The sequence below is a fragment of the Aotus nancymaae genome, unplaced genomic scaffold, assembly GCF_030222135.1.
Source record: "Aotus nancymaae isolate 86718 unplaced genomic scaffold, 86718_ANA_hifiasm-v0.15.2.pri h1tg000015l_1, whole genome shotgun sequence".
In the NCBI taxonomy this organism is placed as follows: domain Eukaryota; kingdom Metazoa; phylum Chordata; class Mammalia; order Primates; family Aotidae; genus Aotus; species Aotus nancymaae.
In genome coordinates this window covers 2,676,214-2,697,746 of record NW_026988427.1, presented here as the reverse complement: position 1 = coordinate 2,697,746, position 21,533 = coordinate 2,676,214, and the positions used below count along the sequence as shown (strand labels likewise).

At 41.4% G+C, this 21,533-nt stretch overlaps 1 protein-coding gene across 4 annotated transcripts in view; it reads right to left on the bottom strand.

Annotated features, from left to right (window-relative positions):
* Positions 1–8,985: 8,985 nt before the first annotated feature.
* Positions 8,986–21,533, bottom strand: part of NPM1 (nucleophosmin 1) — a 16,138-nt gene continuing 3,590 nt past the window's right edge. For 2 of the 4 annotated variants that reach the window (XM_064376551.1, XM_064376552.1), the window contains exons 4-11: positions 21,236–21,329; positions 19,928–20,031; positions 19,761–19,825; positions 16,308–16,365; positions 15,724–15,807; positions 14,334–14,435; positions 12,089–12,163; positions 8,986–9,356 (exon numbers count right to left, since the gene is read on the bottom strand). In XM_064376551.1, the coding sequence (XP_064232621.1) occupies positions 9,318–9,356; positions 12,089–12,163; positions 14,334–14,435; positions 15,724–15,807; positions 16,308–16,365; positions 19,761–19,825; positions 19,928–20,031; positions 21,236–21,329 (621 nt within the window). In that variant the 3' untranslated portion in view covers positions 8,986–9,317. Of the gene's footprint in view, positions 9,357–12,088; positions 12,164–12,998; positions 13,334–14,333; positions 14,436–15,723; positions 15,808–16,307; positions 16,366–19,760; positions 19,826–19,927; positions 20,032–21,235; positions 21,330–21,533 lie in introns of those variants that run through there. The other 2 variants (XM_064376555.1, XM_064376554.1) reach the window with 2 other exon arrangements.

Sequence of the window (21,533 nt, the reverse complement as noted above, 5' to 3'; positions counted from 1 at the left end):
ACCACTGGCGGCGGCCGGGGCGTTTTCTACGCGCGGGCGGCGAGGGGGCGGGGGGCCGGGGGCGGGCCCGGGCCCGAGCCGGCACAATGAGGATGCGGGGCCTGGGGGCTCCCCCCTCGGGGCGCGGCCGGACGGGCGCTCAGCTCGCCTGGGTGCGCCGAGCCCACATCAAAGGCGGCCCTGCCTGCTCGCCTGCCTGCCGCGGCCTCTTGCTGCCTCCTCCTTCTCCTGGCGGCTCCGTGTTGGAGGGGAGGCGCTCAGACTCTCAGCGACGGGACCTGCAGCTCTGAAGGGGCAGGACCCGTGAGACCGGAGATAGTGAGCGCTGGAAGCCGTCGGAGCTCTGCGCCCGAGCGCAGTGACCCGCTCCTCCGCGCAAACGTTGCCCAAATTGGGCAAGCGATGCTCCCCAAGAACGCAGTTAGGTACGGAGCGTCCTCACCTGCGCACATTCGCTACTCGCGCTCACTCATCAGCGCTCGAGTGGGGAGCCGGGAGAGAGCGGGTCACACCCAGCCCCGGGTCGGCTCCACTGAAGGGGGGTCGCTTTTACTCGCCCTGTGATCGTGGAGTTTCCCAGCCACCCTCTTGACTGGCTACCCACTTAAGTGAGCCCATTCCTCTTCTTACGTCCCTGCTGCTGCGAAGGGGGCTCCGGGGCGTCTCTCATTCCCACCCCTCGCCCCCTCCGGGGCTCTGGGGTCGGTTCACGGGATCCCAGCTAGGCTTTCCCGTAGGCAAGCCAGCTTTGGAAACACACGGCTACCACCAAGCGGCCCCGAGACGTCACTGCAACCCCAGCACCGGCGGCTGCACGGCGGAGAACATCCAGCAGGACTCTGGTCAGCGACCACGCTAAGGCCCTCTTTCGGCCTCCTGCCGACACCAGGCTAAGATTTGCCTCCGTTTGCATACTAAGCAGCTTCGTTCTTTTGACCAGGGCCCCATTCAAGACACTGGTTCTTACCGCCTCCGCCCCTTCCAGAGGCGTAACTCCTGTCCTTCCCACCAACCCCAAAACGTAGGTGTTCTTGTCACGCACCTGCCTCACTGTCTAGAGCCGGTGTCAACCAAGCTCTGCTTAGGCCTGACGCTAAGGAAAATAGGCCACAATGAGAACTGGTTCAAGCAAAACTCAGGAATACGGACTATTTCGTTAAAACCTCCTTGCGCTGGCAACGGTTGATGGTCCCATTTCACTACAGCATAAACAGGTAGGTATTGACAAACGGTGCTATTTCCTGAAGCCATGAATATAAAACATTAGTAATTGTTCCAAATATCAGGCCTCACTGCAAGCTATTTTAAGTTCCCTTTCAAAGCTGAGGCTATTTTAAACAGCCTCTTTTTCAACACTGGACACAAGCGCAGAAAACCTTTTCAAAACCAGGTGCTCAGTGATGGGGAAAATTCCTGCGTGAAGATTTTGGGCTGAATTTACTTAGACGTTCTGATTGCCAGAACTCGTAAGTTACTCGTAACTTCCCAAGTTCTGGAGAAAATGAACCGATCCCAAGATAGGATGCAATGACCAACCATAAATAGAAATGGACAGAAATGCTCCCACCGGTGACCTGAGTCATTGCCGCCATCTTTGACCTTGCTTTATAGGAAGATTGACGAACCCAGTCAAGAGAGATTTTTGGCTTACCATCTGCTAGCTTGAAGTATCTCCTGGCTAAGAATCATGCTTCCAATTTTCTATACGGTTACTATTTTTTATTATTTGTGGATGGAGTGGGTATATAATATGTATACCCTATCTAAAATGCTTGCAATGTTTTTCAATGTTCAGATGAAGTATGTTTGCCAATCTCACCTATCAAACAAATCGACCAAAAAGTCCAGTCAAGAGAACAGTTCTGAGTAAGAGCATAAACTCAGGAGTCAAAGGTACTGCATTTGAATATTGCCACCAACATTTACTTATAAATTCCAGCAAGCAACAGTCTGAGATTCTTCTGCTTCCTCATCTACAAAATATGGCTGAGAATAGTAACGACTCTCACAGAGCTGTGAGTACTGAATGAGCGGTCTGCCACATGATGAAAGCTCCAAACATTTTAGCTATTAACTAATAATCCTAATTATGGTTTTCAGGTTATTTTCACATTTCTTTGTGAATAATTTCATGAAGTAGGGAGGCAGGATCATTTCCAATTTACAGTTGAAGAGGCGTCTAGTCAGAATGTCTTTTGACTCCAAATCCATTTTACACCACAGATTCTTTTCCCCACCATTCACACCCTCAAGTCTAGTTTCATGTATCTATTTACCAATATGACCTATTTACCATATGCCTGAATCTTAAATTTGGTATGTTCATACAACACTTAATATATACCACTATTTTAGTAGTCACTTCTTATAAATTCAATCACAATTCATTGAGATCCTACAGTGTCGGGCCCCCATTAAAAGACAGGCAAGGTCCCTGCACTAAAAAAGCACTTCTTTTCTACTAGGGAAGATGGGCAATAAGCAAATACACCAAGATATAAATGCTGGTTGGTTACCAGTGCTTTGAGAAAAACCAGTGGGATGAGATAAACGGCACGGGAGATAGAGAAGCCAGAAGACCTCTTGGTAACATTTAGGCTAAGACCAAAAGACAGGAGATAGTCACCCATGCAAAGGAGTATGTCAGGTAAAAGATGTGAAGTACCTCCAGTGGACAAAGGCTGGGCGACTGGCGGGGTTAGCCCGGGAGAGTGTGGCAAGAGATGAGGGTGAAAACAGGCAGTGTGCTTGACCATGCCCTGTAGGCGGGCCTTCACAGGAAATTAACTAGACATCAACAGCTTTTTGAAGGGTACCAGTTTTGCAATGCATCAGTTTTAAGTGTACAGTTCAGTTCTGACAAATGTATCCCGGTATAAACACCACCTCTTCTCAGGTAATCTTCCCACCCCCAATTGCTGGTCCCAAGCAATCATTTATCTGCTGGCACTGGTTTATTTTCAATTTCACATAAATGGAACCACCCAGTATGTGCTTCTTTGTGTCTGGCTGAGCATGTTTGAGATTGAGCCTTTGTTGCATTTTGCAGTAGTCAATCCCTTTTCATTGTGGGATAGTATTTTATAGTATAGATATGCCACAAGTTGTCAATTAAGGGCCTTGAAACTGAGTCAAAATCCAGTTTGTTGTAGAAAAAAAAAAAAAAGCTTTACCCTAGGCTGGGCACGGTGGCTCACGCCTGTAATCTCAGCACTTTGAAAGGCTGGGCTGGGTGGATCACGAGGTTAGGAGTTCAAGACCAGCCTGGCCAAGATGGTGAAACCCTGTCTCTACTAAAAATAGAAAAATTAGCCAGGCATGTTAGTGGGTGCCTGTAATCCCAGCTGCTCGGGAGGGTGAGGCAGAGAACTGCTTGAACCCGGGAGGCAGAGTTTGTAGTGAGCCAAGATCACACCACTGTGCTCCAGCCTGGGCAACAGATGGAGACTCTGTCTAAAAATAAAATAAATAAATAAATAAATAAAGCATTACTATGGCTAAGAATGAAGTGGAATGCTGTTATACCATTCCACTTCATTCTTAGTAGCTGGAGTAAGGAGGACAGTGAGAAAGCTAGTTGTCACCAGTCCAGATAAGAGTATGGTAGCTTGGGCTAGCCAGCTATGTGCTATTTTGGGATCAGAATCAGACACACCTGCATTCAATTCTCAGCTCTAAACTAATAAACTCAGGCAATTTTCTGAGAGGAGTTCAGAATGTATGTTGACTGGTAACTCCATGAAATGTAAGCCCTGCAGAGCATCTAAGTACCTTGCCTACTGACTAACGCTAAGCACCTAGCACTTGCATCTGAGACAGTATATATTTAAATTAAACCCCCTTGTTCAAATGTGCAAGTAAACTAAGCCCTGTGATCTTTCCACTTGTTTTCCACTTCTCCCGTCTTGACTGAGAAGATTCCTAAGATTCAGGGAATCTGTGGAATACAAATATTGTGGAGATAAAGAGGGAAAACATCCAGCCTAAGAACACAGAACAAACGCAGCCTCAAGCAACAGCACTGTCTTCAACAGTATCAGGTATTTTAATAAGAAAAGTAGACCCTTAGCACTAATGGGCTCTAAAGTTTTCTGAAAGCCATCTCCTAGAATTTGCACAGCATTAAAACTTGGGACCTCTGCTGCCAAGTCCGTGAGTCAGGGAGCAACTGGCTCTTCGTTAAGGAACTGGCTGGACAGTAGCCCCAGACTTTCTCAAATAACTTTAACCCTGTATTTCCAGAGTCCAGGCCACCCTTTAATGGGCTCAATATATACTTGTAACCCTCAACTTAACCTTTTCTTCCTTGAACAATTTCCAACAAAAAACGCACACCCTATACAATGCTCATCTCCTCTCCTTGCTTATTAAGCTAGCACTGTCAAGAGCTGCATAATGGGGCATAGTGGCTCATGCCTGTAATCTCAGGCCTTTGGGAAGCCGAAGCGCTTGGATCATTTGACGTCAGGAGTTTGCGACCAGCCTGGCCAATATAGTGAAACCCTGTCTCTATAAAAAATACAAAAAGTGGTGGCATGCGCCTGTAGTCCCAGCTACTCGGAAGGCTGAGGTGGGAGAATTGCTGGAACCCAAGATGGGGAGGTTGCAGTGAGCCAAGATCGTGCCACTGCACTCCAGCCTGGGCAAGAGTGTAAGAACCTATCTCAAAAAAAGAAAAAAAGAAAAAGAAAAACTTATCCATTAAAAAAAAAAAAAAAAAGCCGGCCAGTCGCAGTGGTTCACGCCTATAATCCCAGCACTTTGGGAGGCCAACGCAGGCAGATCACCTGAGGTCAGGAGCTCGAGACCAGAATGGCCAACATGGTGAGGCCCCGTCTCTACTAAAAATATAAAACTTAGCCAGGCATGGTGGCACACACCTGTAGTTCTAGGTACTGGGGAGGCTGAGGCAGAAGAATCGCTTAAACCCAGGAGGCAGAGGTTACAGTAACCTAAAATTGCCCCACTGCACTCCAGCCTGGGCAACAGAATGAGACTGTCTCAAAAAATAAAAATAAAAGCTGCATAATGATGGTTTGGTTAACAACAGACCACACGTATGGTGGGCCCGGACTATAAGGGAGCTGACTGCTGTAGCAATTCTAACAGCATAGTACGATGCTGATGCAAAGAAACCCGTATTATGTACAGTACATAATACTTAATATTAAAAATATATATAACCAGTTTACATATTTATTGTACTTTTTATCAGTGTGCTCCTAAAAAAAAAAAGCCTCAGGCATTATTCCAGAAGGCAATGATACAGATGACAGCGTCCTCTTATTGCCCCTGAAGACCTTCCAGTGGGACGAAATATGTCGGATGAATGACATGTTGATGATCCTGACCCTATGGTAGGCCTAGGCGAATGTATGTCTTAGTTTACAAAAAAGTTGAAAAAAATTTTAATAGAAACGTAGAAAATAAGAATGTATTTTTGCCGGGCACAGTGGCTCATGCCTGTAATCCCAGCACTTTCGGAGGCTGAGGCAGGAGGATCACAAGGTCAGAAGATCAAGACCGTCCTGGCTAACATGGTGAAACCCCATCTCTACTAAAAATACAAAAAATTAGTCCCAGCTACTCAGGAGGCTGACACAGGAGAATCACTTGAACACTGGAAGCAGAGGTTGCAGTGAGCCAAGATTGCGCCACTGCACTCCAGCCTGGGCAGCAGAGTGAGACTCCGTCTCAAAAAACAGAACGCATTTTTGAGGCCAGGCATGGTGGCTCATGCCTGTAATCCCAGCACTTTGGGAGGCCAAGGCAGATGGATCACCCTAGGTCAGGAGTTCAAGACCAGGCTGGGCAACATTGTGAAACCCCTACAAAAATACAAAAAAAAAAAAAAAATCCAAGTATGATGGCGGGTGCCTGTAATCCCAGCTACTCAGGAGGCTGAGAATCACTTGAACCCAAGAGGCAAAGGTTGCAGTGAGCCAAGATTGCATCACTGCATTCCAGCCTGGGCAACAGTGAGACTCCATCTAAAAAAAAAAAAAATGTATTTTTGTACAACTGTAGTTTGTTAAGTATTACAAGAGTCAAAGTTTTTAAAGTTTATAAAGTTCACTAAACTAAGGTTAATGAAGAAAAGCATTTAGCATAGTGTAAGTACACCGTGTTTATAGTTTACAGCAGTACGTCCTAGGCTTTTCATTCTCTATCAGCAATTTCCACTTCTGCAAGTTCTAGTCATCCAAGTGCCCTATATGTGTTATTTAAAAAAAATCTTTAGCATCCTTTTACTGGACTTTTTCTGTTTAGAGACACAAATACTCACTATTGAGATACAAGTGCCTATAGTATTCAGTACAACTATACTGTACAGGTTTGTAGCCTTGAAGGCATAGGCTGTACCTTACAGCTTAGGTGTATGGTAGGCTATACCACCTAAATTCATGGAAGTACTCTGATGTTCACACGACAAAAATGCCTAACAGTGGGTTTCTCAGCACGTATCCCCATCATCTGTGACTACATATTTTAAGTCAAAACCACGTAGTTTCTGCAAGCATTGATACACCACTATAAACCTCATGCTATTACTCTGTATTTGTGCATTTTTAAGAAACCTCATCTGCTTTCTCTGTATGTTCTTTTTACTACTGTAACCTATTTTTCCTGTTCTCTGGTTGAGACTGAGGGTAGCCCTGTAGTTACGTTGATTGTTCACTTATGAAAAGCTTGTCAGCCAACCTGTGCACGGATGTCCTCCTCGGCACTCATAAAATTGTTCATTCCCTCGTTTTTCCAAAGGGTTTGTTGATCTAATGAACTGGCTAACCTAGAACCCAGTATAAACAAGCAATGTTCATGCCCAGACAATGATCTACAAATACCATTATAAGTGAGCTAGGGTTCTTTGGGGGAAATGGTGCCTCCAGGTGTGGGCCCAGGTCTGAGGAAGAAAATGAGCAAGATGAAACTTGAACACCCTGTCACATAAGAAATCAGAGTAATCAGATGGCTGAGATCTGCTATGGTAGGAGCAAGCTTGAAGGGAATTCGCTGTGTCAAAAAGAAGTATCATCAAAAAAATAGTGGGTTGAAATACAAATACACAAAAATCTGAATTCAGGATACTTAAATTCACTGGCTCCTTTCACAGGCTGCTATCAATTCATCATTCTAAAAATTGACCCAAAAAATAGCATTAAAATCCTTTCCAGCCAGATTTGATGGCTCATACCTGTAATCCTAGCACTTTGGGAGGAAGAGGTAGATCGCTTGAGCCCAAGAGTGCAAGACCAGCCTGGGCAACATGGCAAAACCACATCTCTATAAAAAGTTGGGCATGGTGGCACAAGCCTGTAGTCTTTGCTACTCAGAAGGCTGCAGTGGGAGATCACATCACTGCACTAAAAAAAAGGATGGGGGGGTACTTTCCAATGAAGCAATAAACACAGCATCCTCTCAAGTCTTAATTAAAATAAAGGTATATAGAAAAAGAAACATGGACAAATATGGACAGAGGACACTGAACGAAGGCAACCATGACCCACAGCAAATGATTAGATCACACACCTGGCACCTGGAAACTGGTTAAGATAGTACTGTACCCAACCTTTTCCCCACTCTCCAAAATGAGATTACTCTGGAGGTCTATCCTAGAGGCAAAAAGGGTTAAAATCTACAGATCAAAATGTGCACAATTATCAGCCTAGTCAACAAATAGCAACCTGCTAAATAAAACAGGCTACTAGAAGGAAAAGAGAAAAACACACAGGATGGAAGAACAAGCCTGGCCAAGCACACTGGCTCATGCCTAATGCCAGCACTCTGGGAGGCCAAGGCAGGCAGATCATTTTGAGGTCAGGAGTTTGAGACCACCCTGGCCAACATAGTAAAACCCTGCTTCTACTTATATATATATATATACACACACACACACACACACATATATATATTATACATACATACACACACAGGTTAGCCAGGAGTTGTGGCACACACTTGTAATCCCAGCTATTTGGAAGGCTGAGATGGAAGATGGCAGTGAGCTGAGATTGCACCACTGCACTCCAGCATAGGTGACAGGACGAGGCTGTCTCAAAACAAGGAAAAAAACTACAAGACCACTTCAAAATGTTGGAATAAAATATTGTTTAGATTTCAGATACACACCCCAAGCAAGGAAGCACTCAGTAAATTTAAATCAACACAAAAATTTGCAAAGACAAAACAAAAGTCTAGACCTTCCAGAGTTTAAAAAGGAATGAGAAAAATCATCCAATACTATCAAACAAGCCTAAGAATGGATAGAAGTGGGAGACAAATCTCCCAAGGAGAAAGGCAGAGAAATGGAGAACACATCCCACCATCTACTCAAACTACTAGGAGTATGAAACCACAACATAAGAGAAATCAGTATATCCAACTCAGATCATGTAATCAGCTTAAGGCAGAACATAAACAATTGCTTTGATTCAGATAAAGAATCCAGGTCTAGGCCAGGTGTGGCGGCTCACACTTGTAAAAGCCAGCACTTGAGGAGGCTGAGGTGGGCAGATCACTTAAGTCTGGTGAAACCTCATTTCTATTAAACATACAAAAACTAGCTGCATTGGTCGCTCACACCTGTAATCCCAGCTACTTGGCTCAGCAGAGTTGCTTGAACTCGAAGAAGTGGGGGCTGCAGTGACATTGTGCCACTGCACTCCAGCCTCAAAAAAAAAAAAAAATGAGGTTGAGAAAGGCTGCTTTAAACTGTTTGAACATGCCAGGTTTTCTTAGGGAGTGAGGCGAGAATAGGTGGATAGGTGGTCTAATGGAACATTTGGAAATATGTTGCATAGTTTTAATTGTTAACTATCATCAGGAGGTGGGAACACAGCACTGAATCCTTATGAACAAAAAAGTGGTTAGCTCCAGGAGGAACTATTAAAGGGGAAGGCAGGGATGTTTTCTCATAGAATTTTATACCATTTGTCATTCTTAACTACGTAAATTATTTCCGTGACAAAGTATAAGCAGTTAAATAAGTCAACAGACACTATGCTACTTTATTAAAATACTGAGTTTTATTTCACATGTATATTTTTGTCTCCCCACCATTTCCATGTCTGACCACCACTACTATGTCCTATCATAACATTCCATACATACTTAAAACCAAGCAAAGGGTGGAGTTCCATCTTTAAAAACTACAGGCATTTTGGACAACACATTCTTGGCAATGGTATCTGGACAACATTTATCAAACACGGTAGGGAAAATTCTCACTCTGCATTATAAAAAGGACAGCCAGATATCAACTGTTACAGAAATGAAATAAGACGGAAAATTTTTAACAAATTGTTTAAACTATTTTCTTAAAGAGACTTCCTCCACTGCCAGAGATCTTGAATAGCCTGGAAAAAAAAAAAGAAATGTGGTTAAGGAACCATAACACTTTACAGACATCAATAAATTAAATGTCTCTGCATAGTTCAACATCTATTTTCATTCTACCACCAAACAGGTTAACTCTAAAGAAATGACTCCAAGAAAATTTGTACTCATGTAATCAGTCATCTGATTTAAACCCTTTAATCAGTCATAAAAATATGATCAATATACTAATAGATATTTAATAGTTTAACATTATTTATTAAGGAAATAATGTTATTTACTAAAGAAACGACAGAGACCTATGTGGCCAATGTTACTTCCAACTTCATCTATCTTGAGATCAGCTTTAGAGTTGGTCAGATTTAGCAAATAAAGTTACAGAACTTATTCTGAATTGCCTATGCAAGTGTACATTTAGAAAACTGTATGCTGAGGCCAGGCATGGTGGTTCACGCCTGTAAATCCCTGCACTTTGGGAGGCTGAGGTGGGCAGATTACTTCAGCTCAGGAGTTTGAGACCAGCCTGGGCAACATGGTGAAACCTTGTCTACTGAAATCAAAAATTAGCCAGGCACAGTGGTGTGCAACTATAGGAGGCCCAGCTACTTGGGAGGCTGAGGTGGGAGGATAACCTGAGCCCAAGACACAGAGGTTGCAGTTTAGCCAAGATCACACTACAGATGGATGACATCCACACAAAAAAAAAAAAAAAGAAAGAAAGAAAAGAAAAAGGCACCGTGGCTTACACCTGTAATCCCAGCACCTGGCCAAGGCAGTGGATCACCTGAGGTCAGGAGGGAGACCAGCCTGGCCAACAGGGTAAGGCTGTTCTGAAGAAAAGGCCAGAAGTTCACCAAGAACTTGAAGTGAAATGACTCAGGATTCTCTCAGCTATCACTGTTTCACAGCTACAGGTTTCAGGTGCAAGGTAACTGATTACTAAATGCCAATATTAAATATCATAGAAAATCTTTTTTTTTTTTTTGAGATAGAATTCACTCTGCCTCCAAGGCTGGAGTGCAGTGGCACGTTCTCAGCTCACTGCAACCTCTGCCTCCCAGGCTGGAGTGCAGTGGCACGTTCTCAGCTCACTGCAACCTCTGCCTCCCAGGTTCAAGTGATTCTCCTGCCTCAGCCTCTTGAGTAATTGGGATTACAGGTACATGCCACCACACACAGCTAAATTTAGTATTTTTAGTAGAGACGGAGTTTTGCCATGTTGCCACCCAAAGCACTGGGATTAAGTGTGAGCTACCATGCCCAGTCAGAAATCTCCTATTCATATCGGGTTCAAACAAATATAAATTCTCATTGTTTGTACATTGCAGCTCTATGTCATAAAAATAGGAGAAATTTAGTTTTGATATTCTCTATAATAGTAATTGAAGTTATTAAACATTTACTATTTACTGCAAGAATTTCATCTTGACACTTGATAACACTTTAAATTCTAGAGCAAGAAAATACTTCCGGTAGGCGGGGCAAGGTGGCTTGTGCCTGTAATCTTACCACTTTGGGAGGCCAAGGTGGGAGAACTGCTTGAGGCCGGGAGTTCAAGACCAATCTTGCCAAAAGTACTTTTTTTAAAAAAGAAAATACTTCTGGGAGAAGTCTGGTTCAGTAATTTAATAGCTACAAAACTTTGTTATAAAATACAGAAGACCACCACAACTTAATCATTAAATTTATCACTTTTCTTGGCAGTAGTTGAAGAAATACATCTATGCTTAGCTGTTAGTACATTCTGGTTTTTTATCTGATTTTCCACTATTTTCAATACTGAATAACCAGTTGCATAATGCAGAGCTTCAAAATAACTTAATGCTCAATTAATGTTTATTATTCCAATTAAACTCCCAAAACCCACACTAACATTTTGGGATTCAAATGTAGAGAAAAAAACAGAACAGAAACCAAAACAGACTGCATCTGATCATCTGACAGCCCATCACCACTGCAAGCTTCACAAAGTTAGAATTAACCACATCAGGGTTTCATGAACCTGAAAATAAATTCAAGTACTGCTGCAATTAAGTAAACTGAAGTGCTAAATACTATGGCAGAAAAAAAACAGCTAATTGCCAAATTTTCCTAATTTTTTGAAAAAAGCTGAATACAGGAAACATAAAAACTATTAAATGCATCATCTGTTCTCTACACACAATACCTTACAAATCCCTATTTAATCACTTTTACATTTTCCTTACACCTGTGAGTCAACTGTAAGAGAAAAAAATACATAAACTTTATGTTGACAAAAATACTTTCACATGTAGTAACTGTAAAATTTAACAGCTAACTCAAGCTTATGTATCTAGTAGTAACCACAATTTGGTGTCTTGCTTCCAGATTTCATGTTAGGATGATTTTGGCAAAAAACATTTCCCATAAGATCCATGAAGAAAAAAAAATCTCTACCAACTCCCAAAAAAGCAAAGACCAGACTGCCCCAAGCAGCCAAATGGAGTAGCAAGGAAAACCACAGCAATTTCCTTAGCCAACATAGTACCAAAAAAGTAAAACTGAATTCAATAACCAAAATAATTTACCAACTCTATTAAAAGCTGGGAAAAATACCCTAAAGTTATCTTCTCAGACTGCCAACTGTATTCTTTAAGAGTTCTCATATATTTAATGTCAAGTATTATCATCTGTGGTTAGGAACCTTTTAAAGAGCCAGAGTGAAGGCAGAATCATCATAAATCACAAGAAAAACTTAAGATTTGATCATGTCCCCAGGAAATCCAGTTACCTCCTGGTCAGTCATCCGGAAGCAATTCTTCACATAATTGACGAACTTGGCTTCCACTTTGGGAAGAGAACCACCCTATTGAGACAAAAGGATTATTACAGCTAAGTAGAGAAATACACTGAGAGATACATTTAGAAAATCCCTCTATGGTCTGCACCCTATTACATGGATCAGCTCATTCCTTTCCCCCTCAACTTTCCAATACTCAATGTCTTTTTCAAGGCTAGAAAGCCCTAATTGGCAGCATGGTTAGTACCTCTATTCAAACAGATTTGCCAGAGATTCAAATCTTCCCAGACAGCTTCCCAAGGAATGTAAAATATAAGCTACACTTGAGATTCTAGAGACACACAAACATGGCAACTTGCTTGCTTATGTGCATTATCTAACAAATCAGTTTTATCATCCAGAATACAACCATTACACCCCTCTGGAGAACCACGTCAGGTGACCCAAACTGTTATTTTAATAAACATTTATTGAACACAAACTTTGGTTCAGCACAACAGTAGTCTGATCATCAGTTAAAGAGATAAAAAGTTGAATGGAGGAAAAAATTTACAATAATTACACTTCACTAATCAATAATACTTACCATGTCCTTCAAATTATGGATGTAGGCAAGAAACTACAAGAGTATTGGCATTACCTGTGACTGTCACCAAAATTTCAAAACATTACTATAGCAAATATCTTGAAATGTTTAAATTCATCACTACTTTAGAATATCTTTCCCTGTAAGTTATCTTTTATGAATTTTTAAAGGAGTGAAAGGGTTTTCAAATGTCCAAGGGACCTTGGCAGAATCAAGCATAGCATTAAGAAACTTAACTGCCTCCAGTAACCTACGTAAAATAAACCTCACCATTAACAATTTCCATTTCAAAATTATTGTCACATACATTCTTAATTGATTCAAATATTTATTGAGCAGCTAAGGAGATACAAAGGATTTAAAACATGGTCAGAGATGAGGCAAATGCACACAAGTAATAGAAAGCAAAAGGCAAGGTTCACTGAATCACAGCAGTCAGAACAAAGTGCTTTAGGGAACCAAGAGTGTGAGACTGTTTCCAGCCTGAAGAGGCATGGGTGGCAAATCAGAAAGGGGGATTGAGATTAAAATAGAAGACTTCAGTCTGGATTGTTGATGACACTCAGTATGGACTATATTTGTCTCTCCTTTTCCTTTCTCCCCATCTTTGGGCTTAATTTACCAGTAGTGCCCAGGACTGTTCAATGCTCCTGCAATTAAACCAAGGAGATAGGACCATATTAAAATGGAGAGGAGGGGCATCTAAAAGATGTCATTTTAGCATCGTATCCAAGGGACAAAAATCAGTGATAACCAGGAAGGCTGAAGAGTTTACAGTGTGACTAAAAACAAGAAGTACATTGCAGCTCTAAAAATTTTTTCCAGTGGATTTATCACTGTACAAGGAATCTACTGAAGCCACGAAAAACCTATAGAGCACAAGAAAAACATGGGGAAATGAGCTGGCCATTTGTCTTCACCATCCCACATTCGTTCTCAATAGTTGGGGTCTAAAGTATTATTCATAGAATTAAAGCTTCTCTTAAATGCGCTTCTAAGACATTTAAAACATTTATTCTATATCCTACTCAAATCCCCCAGTCAAGCAGACAGGAGACCTAATCCTCTTCCCAAATTTCCATTATTTAAGACAAAAGGAAACTAGATTTAAGCCTAGTCATTCACAAAACCTAGGTATTACTACATGTATTAACTAGTGATAACTCAGTGTACGGTGTAAAGGGCAAACAGAAATGTCTCAATCTGCTGAAAAATACTTCTGACAAGTCAGTCACGAATATTTAACTAGAATACCAAGCAACAGCCAACATTTACTTTTCCAGCTGTTTGCAATTTTAACGAAGTCTCACACGCCCTCTGCTGGTTCTCTAGGGTATCTTACAACCAGAAGAACTGGCAAAGAAAAGGGCTCTCAATGATTTAACATGGAAAGTCAGAATGTTCCTTGCCACCAGTGCACTATGTTCCTTTTATAATGGAAAATAAGGCTTATTTAATCTCACATATGCAAAAATCACCACAGACACAATTATATTTTAGAATTCATTTTTGAAAACATTTATACCATGAACGGGGCACACAGAGTAAACCAAACCAAAACAAAACAAAACAAAAAAACATTCAAGTCTATGCAAACCAGGCATGTGCACTTTGACAGGGGATAGCAAAGTTTAAGGTAATTTTACTCACTTTTTCTATACTTGCTTGCATTTTTGCTTTAATGTCTTCTACAGAACTAGGTCCTTTTGGTGTTTTAGGAGTTTTTTCCTGTTTTTTGAAGGATTCTTGTCCCTGAAAAAAAGAAATGAATTTCCAAAAGGTAGTAAAAATACAACCCCTAATTAAAACGCATCCAATCAGATTTCCTCAAATATTCTTAACAAAATTCCCTTATAAAACTAATTATACAACTGGAATTATTAAATAAATTCACACCATACAATTAATTTGTTCTTAAAATCAGTCTTTTAAGGAAGGAGTAAGATGATTAGCTAGGCATGGTGGTGCATTCTTATAATCCCAGCTATTCTGGAGGCTGAGGTAGGAAGATTGCTTGAGCCCAGCAGCTGGAGGATGTCATGAGCTATGATCACACCACTGTACTGTACTGTCCAACCTGGGCAAGAGCAGGACACCCATTTCTTTAAAAAAAAGAAAAAAGAAAAAAGAAACAAGAATAACTTGGGAATTTCGTTTTATGCACAGTATCAGGTCAGTTTTAAAAAATGAGATGAGAAGATCTTACTTTCAAAGATGAAAGCAAGAAAGTCATTGTAGTCTGATGCCTGGGGCCCACCCCAGACCACTTGTACGATAATCTCAAGTAGTACTGGGGTTCTTTTAAACTTTTTTTTTCCCTTCAAATTCCATTTTTTGCAGGGCAGGGGGTAGGGCCAGGAACAAGACCCTGTCTGGGCCTAAACATTCTGCTTCAATCTGATATGCAGCCAAGGTTGAGAACCTCTGCTCTATTCAGACATACTTTTCAACAAAGATTCCTTATAGAAAACAACTGTTGACTTCACAAGATATATATACATACATACATATATATATATATATATAAAAATAAAATTCAGGCCAGGCACAGTGGCTCACACTTTCTCAACACTGAGAGGGCGGGGCAGATCACCTGAGGTCAGGAGTTCAAGACCAGCCTGGTCATAGTATAGTGAAACCCCACCTCTACTAAAAACTACAAAAATTAGCTGGGCATGATGGTGCACATCTGCAGTCTATAGTCCTAGCTACTTGGGAGGCAGGACAATCGCTTGAACCTGGGAAGTGAAGGTTGCAGTAGGCTGAGATCACGCCACTCTACTCCAGCCTGAGTGACAAAGTGAGACTCTCAAAAAAAAAAAAAATTCTATTGGCTCTCGCCACCACACTGGAACCCCAGTAGCACATTACATTTAGTATATTCACGTGTGTACCTACAACATGCAACAAGCTGATTTTAACTTTAAAACACCAATTACAAGGGTTCTATAAAGGTCTATCAAATTTCAGACACACTAGATTCTTCCACAGATTTCACCAACTAGATCAATGAGACCCATGTGTAAATGTTGCCACTTACTTTTGATCTTGGTGTTGATGGTTTTGAGTCTTTTCCATTCTGATTTGACTTTTGTGCATTTTTGGCTGGAGTATCGCGTATAGACTGCAATTAGAAATTAATCTTAATCACTGTCTCTGCCTCCAACATCAGTGCAAACAAACTGTCCAAACCATGTAAGAAAAGCAGCAACCACAGGCCAGGTATGGTGGCATGCGCCTGTAATCCCAGCTACTCAGGAAGCTGAGGCAGGATAATTGCTTGAACCTGCGAGGCAGAGGTTGCGGTGAGCCAAGATTGTACCACTGCACTCCAGCCTGGGCGACAGAGCAAAACTCCGTCTCAAAAACAAAAAAATTAAAAGCAGCAACCACTTGGGCAAAAGGCTGCACAAGACTAACAAATTGGGGGGAAGGCCACATGGATAAAGAAAACAGACCATTCCCCACTATAAGTTTTCTGTAGTCCTCCTCAGAACTAAATTTCAGTTTGAGATAGATGATCTCCCCACACCAACTTTCCTTAACTACAAAACACGAATAGCATTAAAAAACTACTATTTCTATTGTTAGTTTAACAACCTTGTAGCATTATATTATACTCACTTTCTTCACTGGCACTTTTTCTTCAGTTTCCTCATCATCGAAATCATCATCATCATCACTACAAATAAAAATGTCAAGACATTAAGCACTTTCAAAATTTAGGAGTATACAGAAGCATTGAAAGCAGGACCTTGGAATGATTTTTTGTGCACCCATATTCATTGCAGCATTGTTCACAACAGCCAAGAGGTGATATCAACCCAAGTGTTAAACAGCTAAATAATGAAAATGTATTATGTATACACAATAAAAATCCTCTCACATGCTGCAACATGACTGAACCTTGAACAAAGTAAAATAAGCCAGCCACAAAAGAACAAACACTGTATGATCCTATTCATTATGTATCTATAAAAGTAGTCAAACTCAAATAAAGAGAAGGTATAATTGTGGTCACTAGGGGCTGGGAAATGAAGTTGCTCAATGAGTTGTTTTGTATGAATACATACTGTAACAGTGCTGTACAATGTATGTAAATTTAACGTATATTTAGTTACATTAAACTGTACACTTAAATAGTAAATTCGTATTAAAAAAATTGAAGACCTAAATAAAAACGTTCCATGTGCAGGTATTACCAAATGGCAACACTCCCTAAACATACAGATTAAATTCAATCCTTAGAAGACTCCCTAAGCTGGTTTCTCTGTACAAACACATCCTAAAACTTATATACAAAGCCAAGAGTTGGCACAGTGTCTCATACCTATAATCCTAACACTTTGGGAGGCTGAGGCGAGAGGATCGTTCTAGTCTGAGACTAGCCTAGGCAACATATAACAAGAACCCTATCTCTTAAAAAAAAAATTAAAAAAGAAATTTAATTAGCAGGGCAGTAGCGGTGTGTGCCTGTAGTCCCAGCCACTTGAAAAAGCTAAGGCAGGAGATCTGCTTGAGGCAGTGAGTTAGTTGTAACTGCATCACTGCACTCCAGCCTGGGTGACAAAGCAAGACCCTATCTCAAAACACAAAAACAACAGACACTTAAGGGAGCCAGAGAACAAACGCAATCTTGAAAGGACAAAGCTAGAGAACTCAAACTTGACTTCTAAAAAAAAAATCAGCTATAAAACCTACAAAGGGGACGAGCGCTGTGGCTATGCCTGTAATCCCAGCACTTTTTGAGGGGCTGAGGCAGATGGATCACAAGGTCAGTAGTTCAAAACCAGCCTGGCCAACGTGATGAAACCCCACCTCTACTGAAAATACAAAAATTAGCTGGGCGTGGTAGCATGTGCCTGTAATCTCAGCTACTCGGGAGGCTGAGGCAGAATTGCTGGAACCCGGACCCAGGAAGCAGAGGTTGCAGTGAGCGAAGATGGCGCCACTGCACTCCAGCCTGGGCTACAAAGCAAGACTCCATCTCCCCCAACACCTCCCCCAATAAAAGCCACACATCAATATATATTACATACATCTGTGTATAGTATACATCAGCAGTATACATATTACATAGGTTTTCTTCCTTAAATCAACAGTAGAGTCAACTAAGCCCACACCATACCCTTTCCATTCTCAACAGATCACTGATTTCCCCTTTTATCTGTGGGTTCAAAGGGTTAGATTAAACCTTCATGCACCTCTTTGCATTTTCATTGCCATCTTAACCACTGAAGTTTCTTAAGACTTGTTGCTGCCAGTGCAGTGGCTCATGCCTATTACCCCAGCACTTGGGGAGGCTGAGGCATACGGATCACCTGAGGTCAGGAGTTCAAGACTAGCCCAGCTAACATGGTGAAATCTCGTTTCTACTAAAAATACAAGAAATTAGCCAAACTAGCCAGGCGTGGTGGTGCCTGCCTGTAATCCCAGCTACTCTGGAGGGAGAGGTTGCAGTGAGCTGAGATCACACCATTGCACTCCAGCTTGGGCAACAAGAGCAAAACTCCGTCTCAAAAAAAATAAAAGACTTGCTTCCCTCAAGGCATCCTTTACTACTATGCATACAGCTGAGTACACTTGCTTCAATTCAACTTATATGATTTGGACCTCGATATTATGCACACTTTCCTTTCCTATCAACACCAAATTCAGACACAGAAAAACAAACACATCATGAATTATACCCACTTTTGAGTTTCTACTAAAAATGCAAAAATTTGCTGGGTGTGGTGGTGGGCGCCTGTAATCCCAGCTACTTGAGCCTGAAGGAGGAGACTGCTTGAACCCAGGAGGCAGAGGTAGTGCTTGAGTCGAGATCGTGCCACTGCACTCCAGCCTGGGAGACCCCATCTCAATTAAAAAAAAAAAAAATTAGCTGGGCACGGTGGCTTGTGCCTATAGTCCCAGCTACTCGGGAGGCTGAGTGCAGGGGAAGTGCTTTAACTTGGGAGGCAGAGATTGCAGTGAGCTCACACCACTGCACTCCAGCCTGGGAGACGAAGAGACTCCCCATCTCAAAAAAAAGAAAAGAAAAAAAGTAACAGTCAAATAGTGCCTTGAGTTTGAGTTTCTTTATAAGTTTGACATTCAAGTACTCTGAATTTTTGTTTTTCTTTTGAGATGGGGAGAGTGTCTCGCTATGCTGACCAGGCTAGCTGGCCTCAAGAGATCCTCCCATCTCAAAGTGTCAGAATTATGGGCATGAGCCACTGCAACTGGTCATACTTTTGGATTTTTAAGCTTTCAGCCTTTTTCCTGTTTTCTGTCTTCATCATCATGCTCAAAGATTTTGAAGAACCACCAGCACTCCTGATTTGATCCTTCATGCATCTCTAGAAGACTGTTTTTCCTTGTGTTTTATTTAATGTGTTTTCAATAAATGCATATGGACCAATCTCAGAACTGAGAACCAAGTATTCAATGTATTACTGATGCTGGCATACATAAAACCAATCATAAACTGTACTTTATACCACAGTGTGCCTGTAACTGTTTATAATAGTTTGATCTTGTTTAATATAAACATATCAAAACTTGTTTCCAACCATATTCTAAATCCCAAGAAAAATCTTATTAATATCCCTTTCAGAATCTTATTTTTGTCTATATGGATCTACGTAAAACCACAAACCAAAATCCTTAGGGGAGTAACAACAACCTTCAGTAACAACTTGTAAAATGAATATAGAGCTATTTAGTCAAATTTTCTTTCTACTCAATCTAATTAACTGTTCATGATAAATAATACCAGACTTGATGGGTATAATAACACATCCACTAAATTTTCTTTGGGACAAAGGGACATAATCAAACTTCAGAAATGCTATAGTCTACCCTTCTGAAGATTCACAAGTCACAGCATTGTAAAGGCTCTCTTGGACCCAATACCCTTTCAACTCAGCTCATTTAACTTAAACTGACAACAGATAACTACTTGCCCTTTCATTATAAACTGTTACACAGGATTGCTTTTTGTAAATGATTCTTAAAAGTCCTCATGCATACAACTATGTCAAATTCCTTTTTTCTGTTAAGATTCCAGAATTATGTTGTTTCTAAGATCATACTTACTCTTCATCATCATCATCATCATCTTCATCATCATCATCTTCATCAGTAGCAAGTTTTACTTTTTTCTTTTAAAAGAAAAGGAACACCATGAACAAGAGCTGATCTTCTCTCTTATCATCATACTAAAAGCTGTAATACAAAACCTACAATAAAATTGCCATCTCTACCTGTGGAACCTTGCTACCACCTCCAGGGGCAGACCGCTTTCCAGACATTAAGAGTTTCACATCCTCCTCCTCCTCATCTTCTGACTCTGCATCTTCCTCCACAGCTAAAATACAATTTATTTGAGATTATAAAACTCAAATCAGCCAAGATACAAAAAGAACACTGACAGTATACAGTAAATATACTAAAACTGAGATTTCTATTCATTCATTAAAAAAAGAGCAAATGGGAAAAGGAACGTTTTAACAAAGGTATTTTGGGGCCTAATGTTCATTGCCAGGTTTTAAATGCAAGAAACCTAAGCACAGTGGCTCATGCCTGTAATCTCACTTTGGGAGGTCAAGGTGGACCACTTGAGGCCAAGAGACCAAGCTGGGAAAGAGTGAGACCCCCATCTGCGCACACACAGACACACACAAAATTAGCCAGGTGTGGTGAAGCATGCCTGTAGTTCTAGGTATTCTGGAGGCTGAGGTGAACCCACTAGTAGTTCAATGCCATAGCAAGCTATGATCACACCACTGCACTCCAGCCTTGTTGAGTGAGACTGTCTCTATAAAATAAAAAAACTTAGGCCAGGCATAGTGGCTGACACCTGTAACACTCTGAGAGGCCAAGGCAGGCAGATCACATTAAGGCCAGGAGTTCAAGATCAGCCTGGCCAACACCACAAAACCTTTTCTACTAGAACTTTAAAGCATAGTTGGGCATGGTGGTGCATGCCGGTAGTCCCAGCTACTGGGGAGGGGTAAGGCAGGAGGATCACTTGAACCTGGGAGGTGGACGATGCAGTGATTGTGCCACTGCATTCCAGCCTGGGCGACAGAGTAAGATTTCGTTCTCCCCCCAAAAATTTGTCCTCTCCAATTATAAATTACTAGATTCACATTTGAACCTATTATGAAGACAGTAGTATTATACCCATTTTTTTTTTTTAGACAGAGTCTCACTCTTGTCACCCAGGCTGGAGCACAATGGCGCAATCTTGGCTCACTGCAACCTCCACCTCCTGGGTTCAGGTGATTCTTCTGCCTCAGCCTCCAAGTAGCTGGAACTACAGGCACATGCCACCATGCTCAGCTAATTTTCTTGTGTTTTTAGTACAAGACGGGGTTTCACCATCTTGGCCAGGCTCGTCTGGAACTCCTGACCTTATGATCCACCCGACTTGGCCTACCAAAGTGCTGGGATTATAGGCGTAAGCAACCTCACCCAGCCAACCCATGCTTTAAGAAAGCCAAACTGGGAACCAAGCAACTGCATTAAAGAGAATAAACTAAGTAGTATAATATGTAAAAATACCATACCTACTAAGTGCTGTCCACTGATATGCACTGGCCCTGAACCACACTTCAATCGTAAGACCACTGGTGGTGTTATTTCAAAGCCCCCAAGGGAAACCTGGAAGAAAGTAATTTTTCTTTCATCACTAAACATGTAAAGAAAATGTACAATAAATATTACAGGCAAACACATAAACCAAGCCAACAAACCAGTGAACCTGGTTTTCGACTAAACAAGCAGCAGAAACCTCCATGTTCATGACTTGACCACTCAACTCCAGTGACAGAAGATAACCACTTTCTATCTCCTTGGCACAACCTA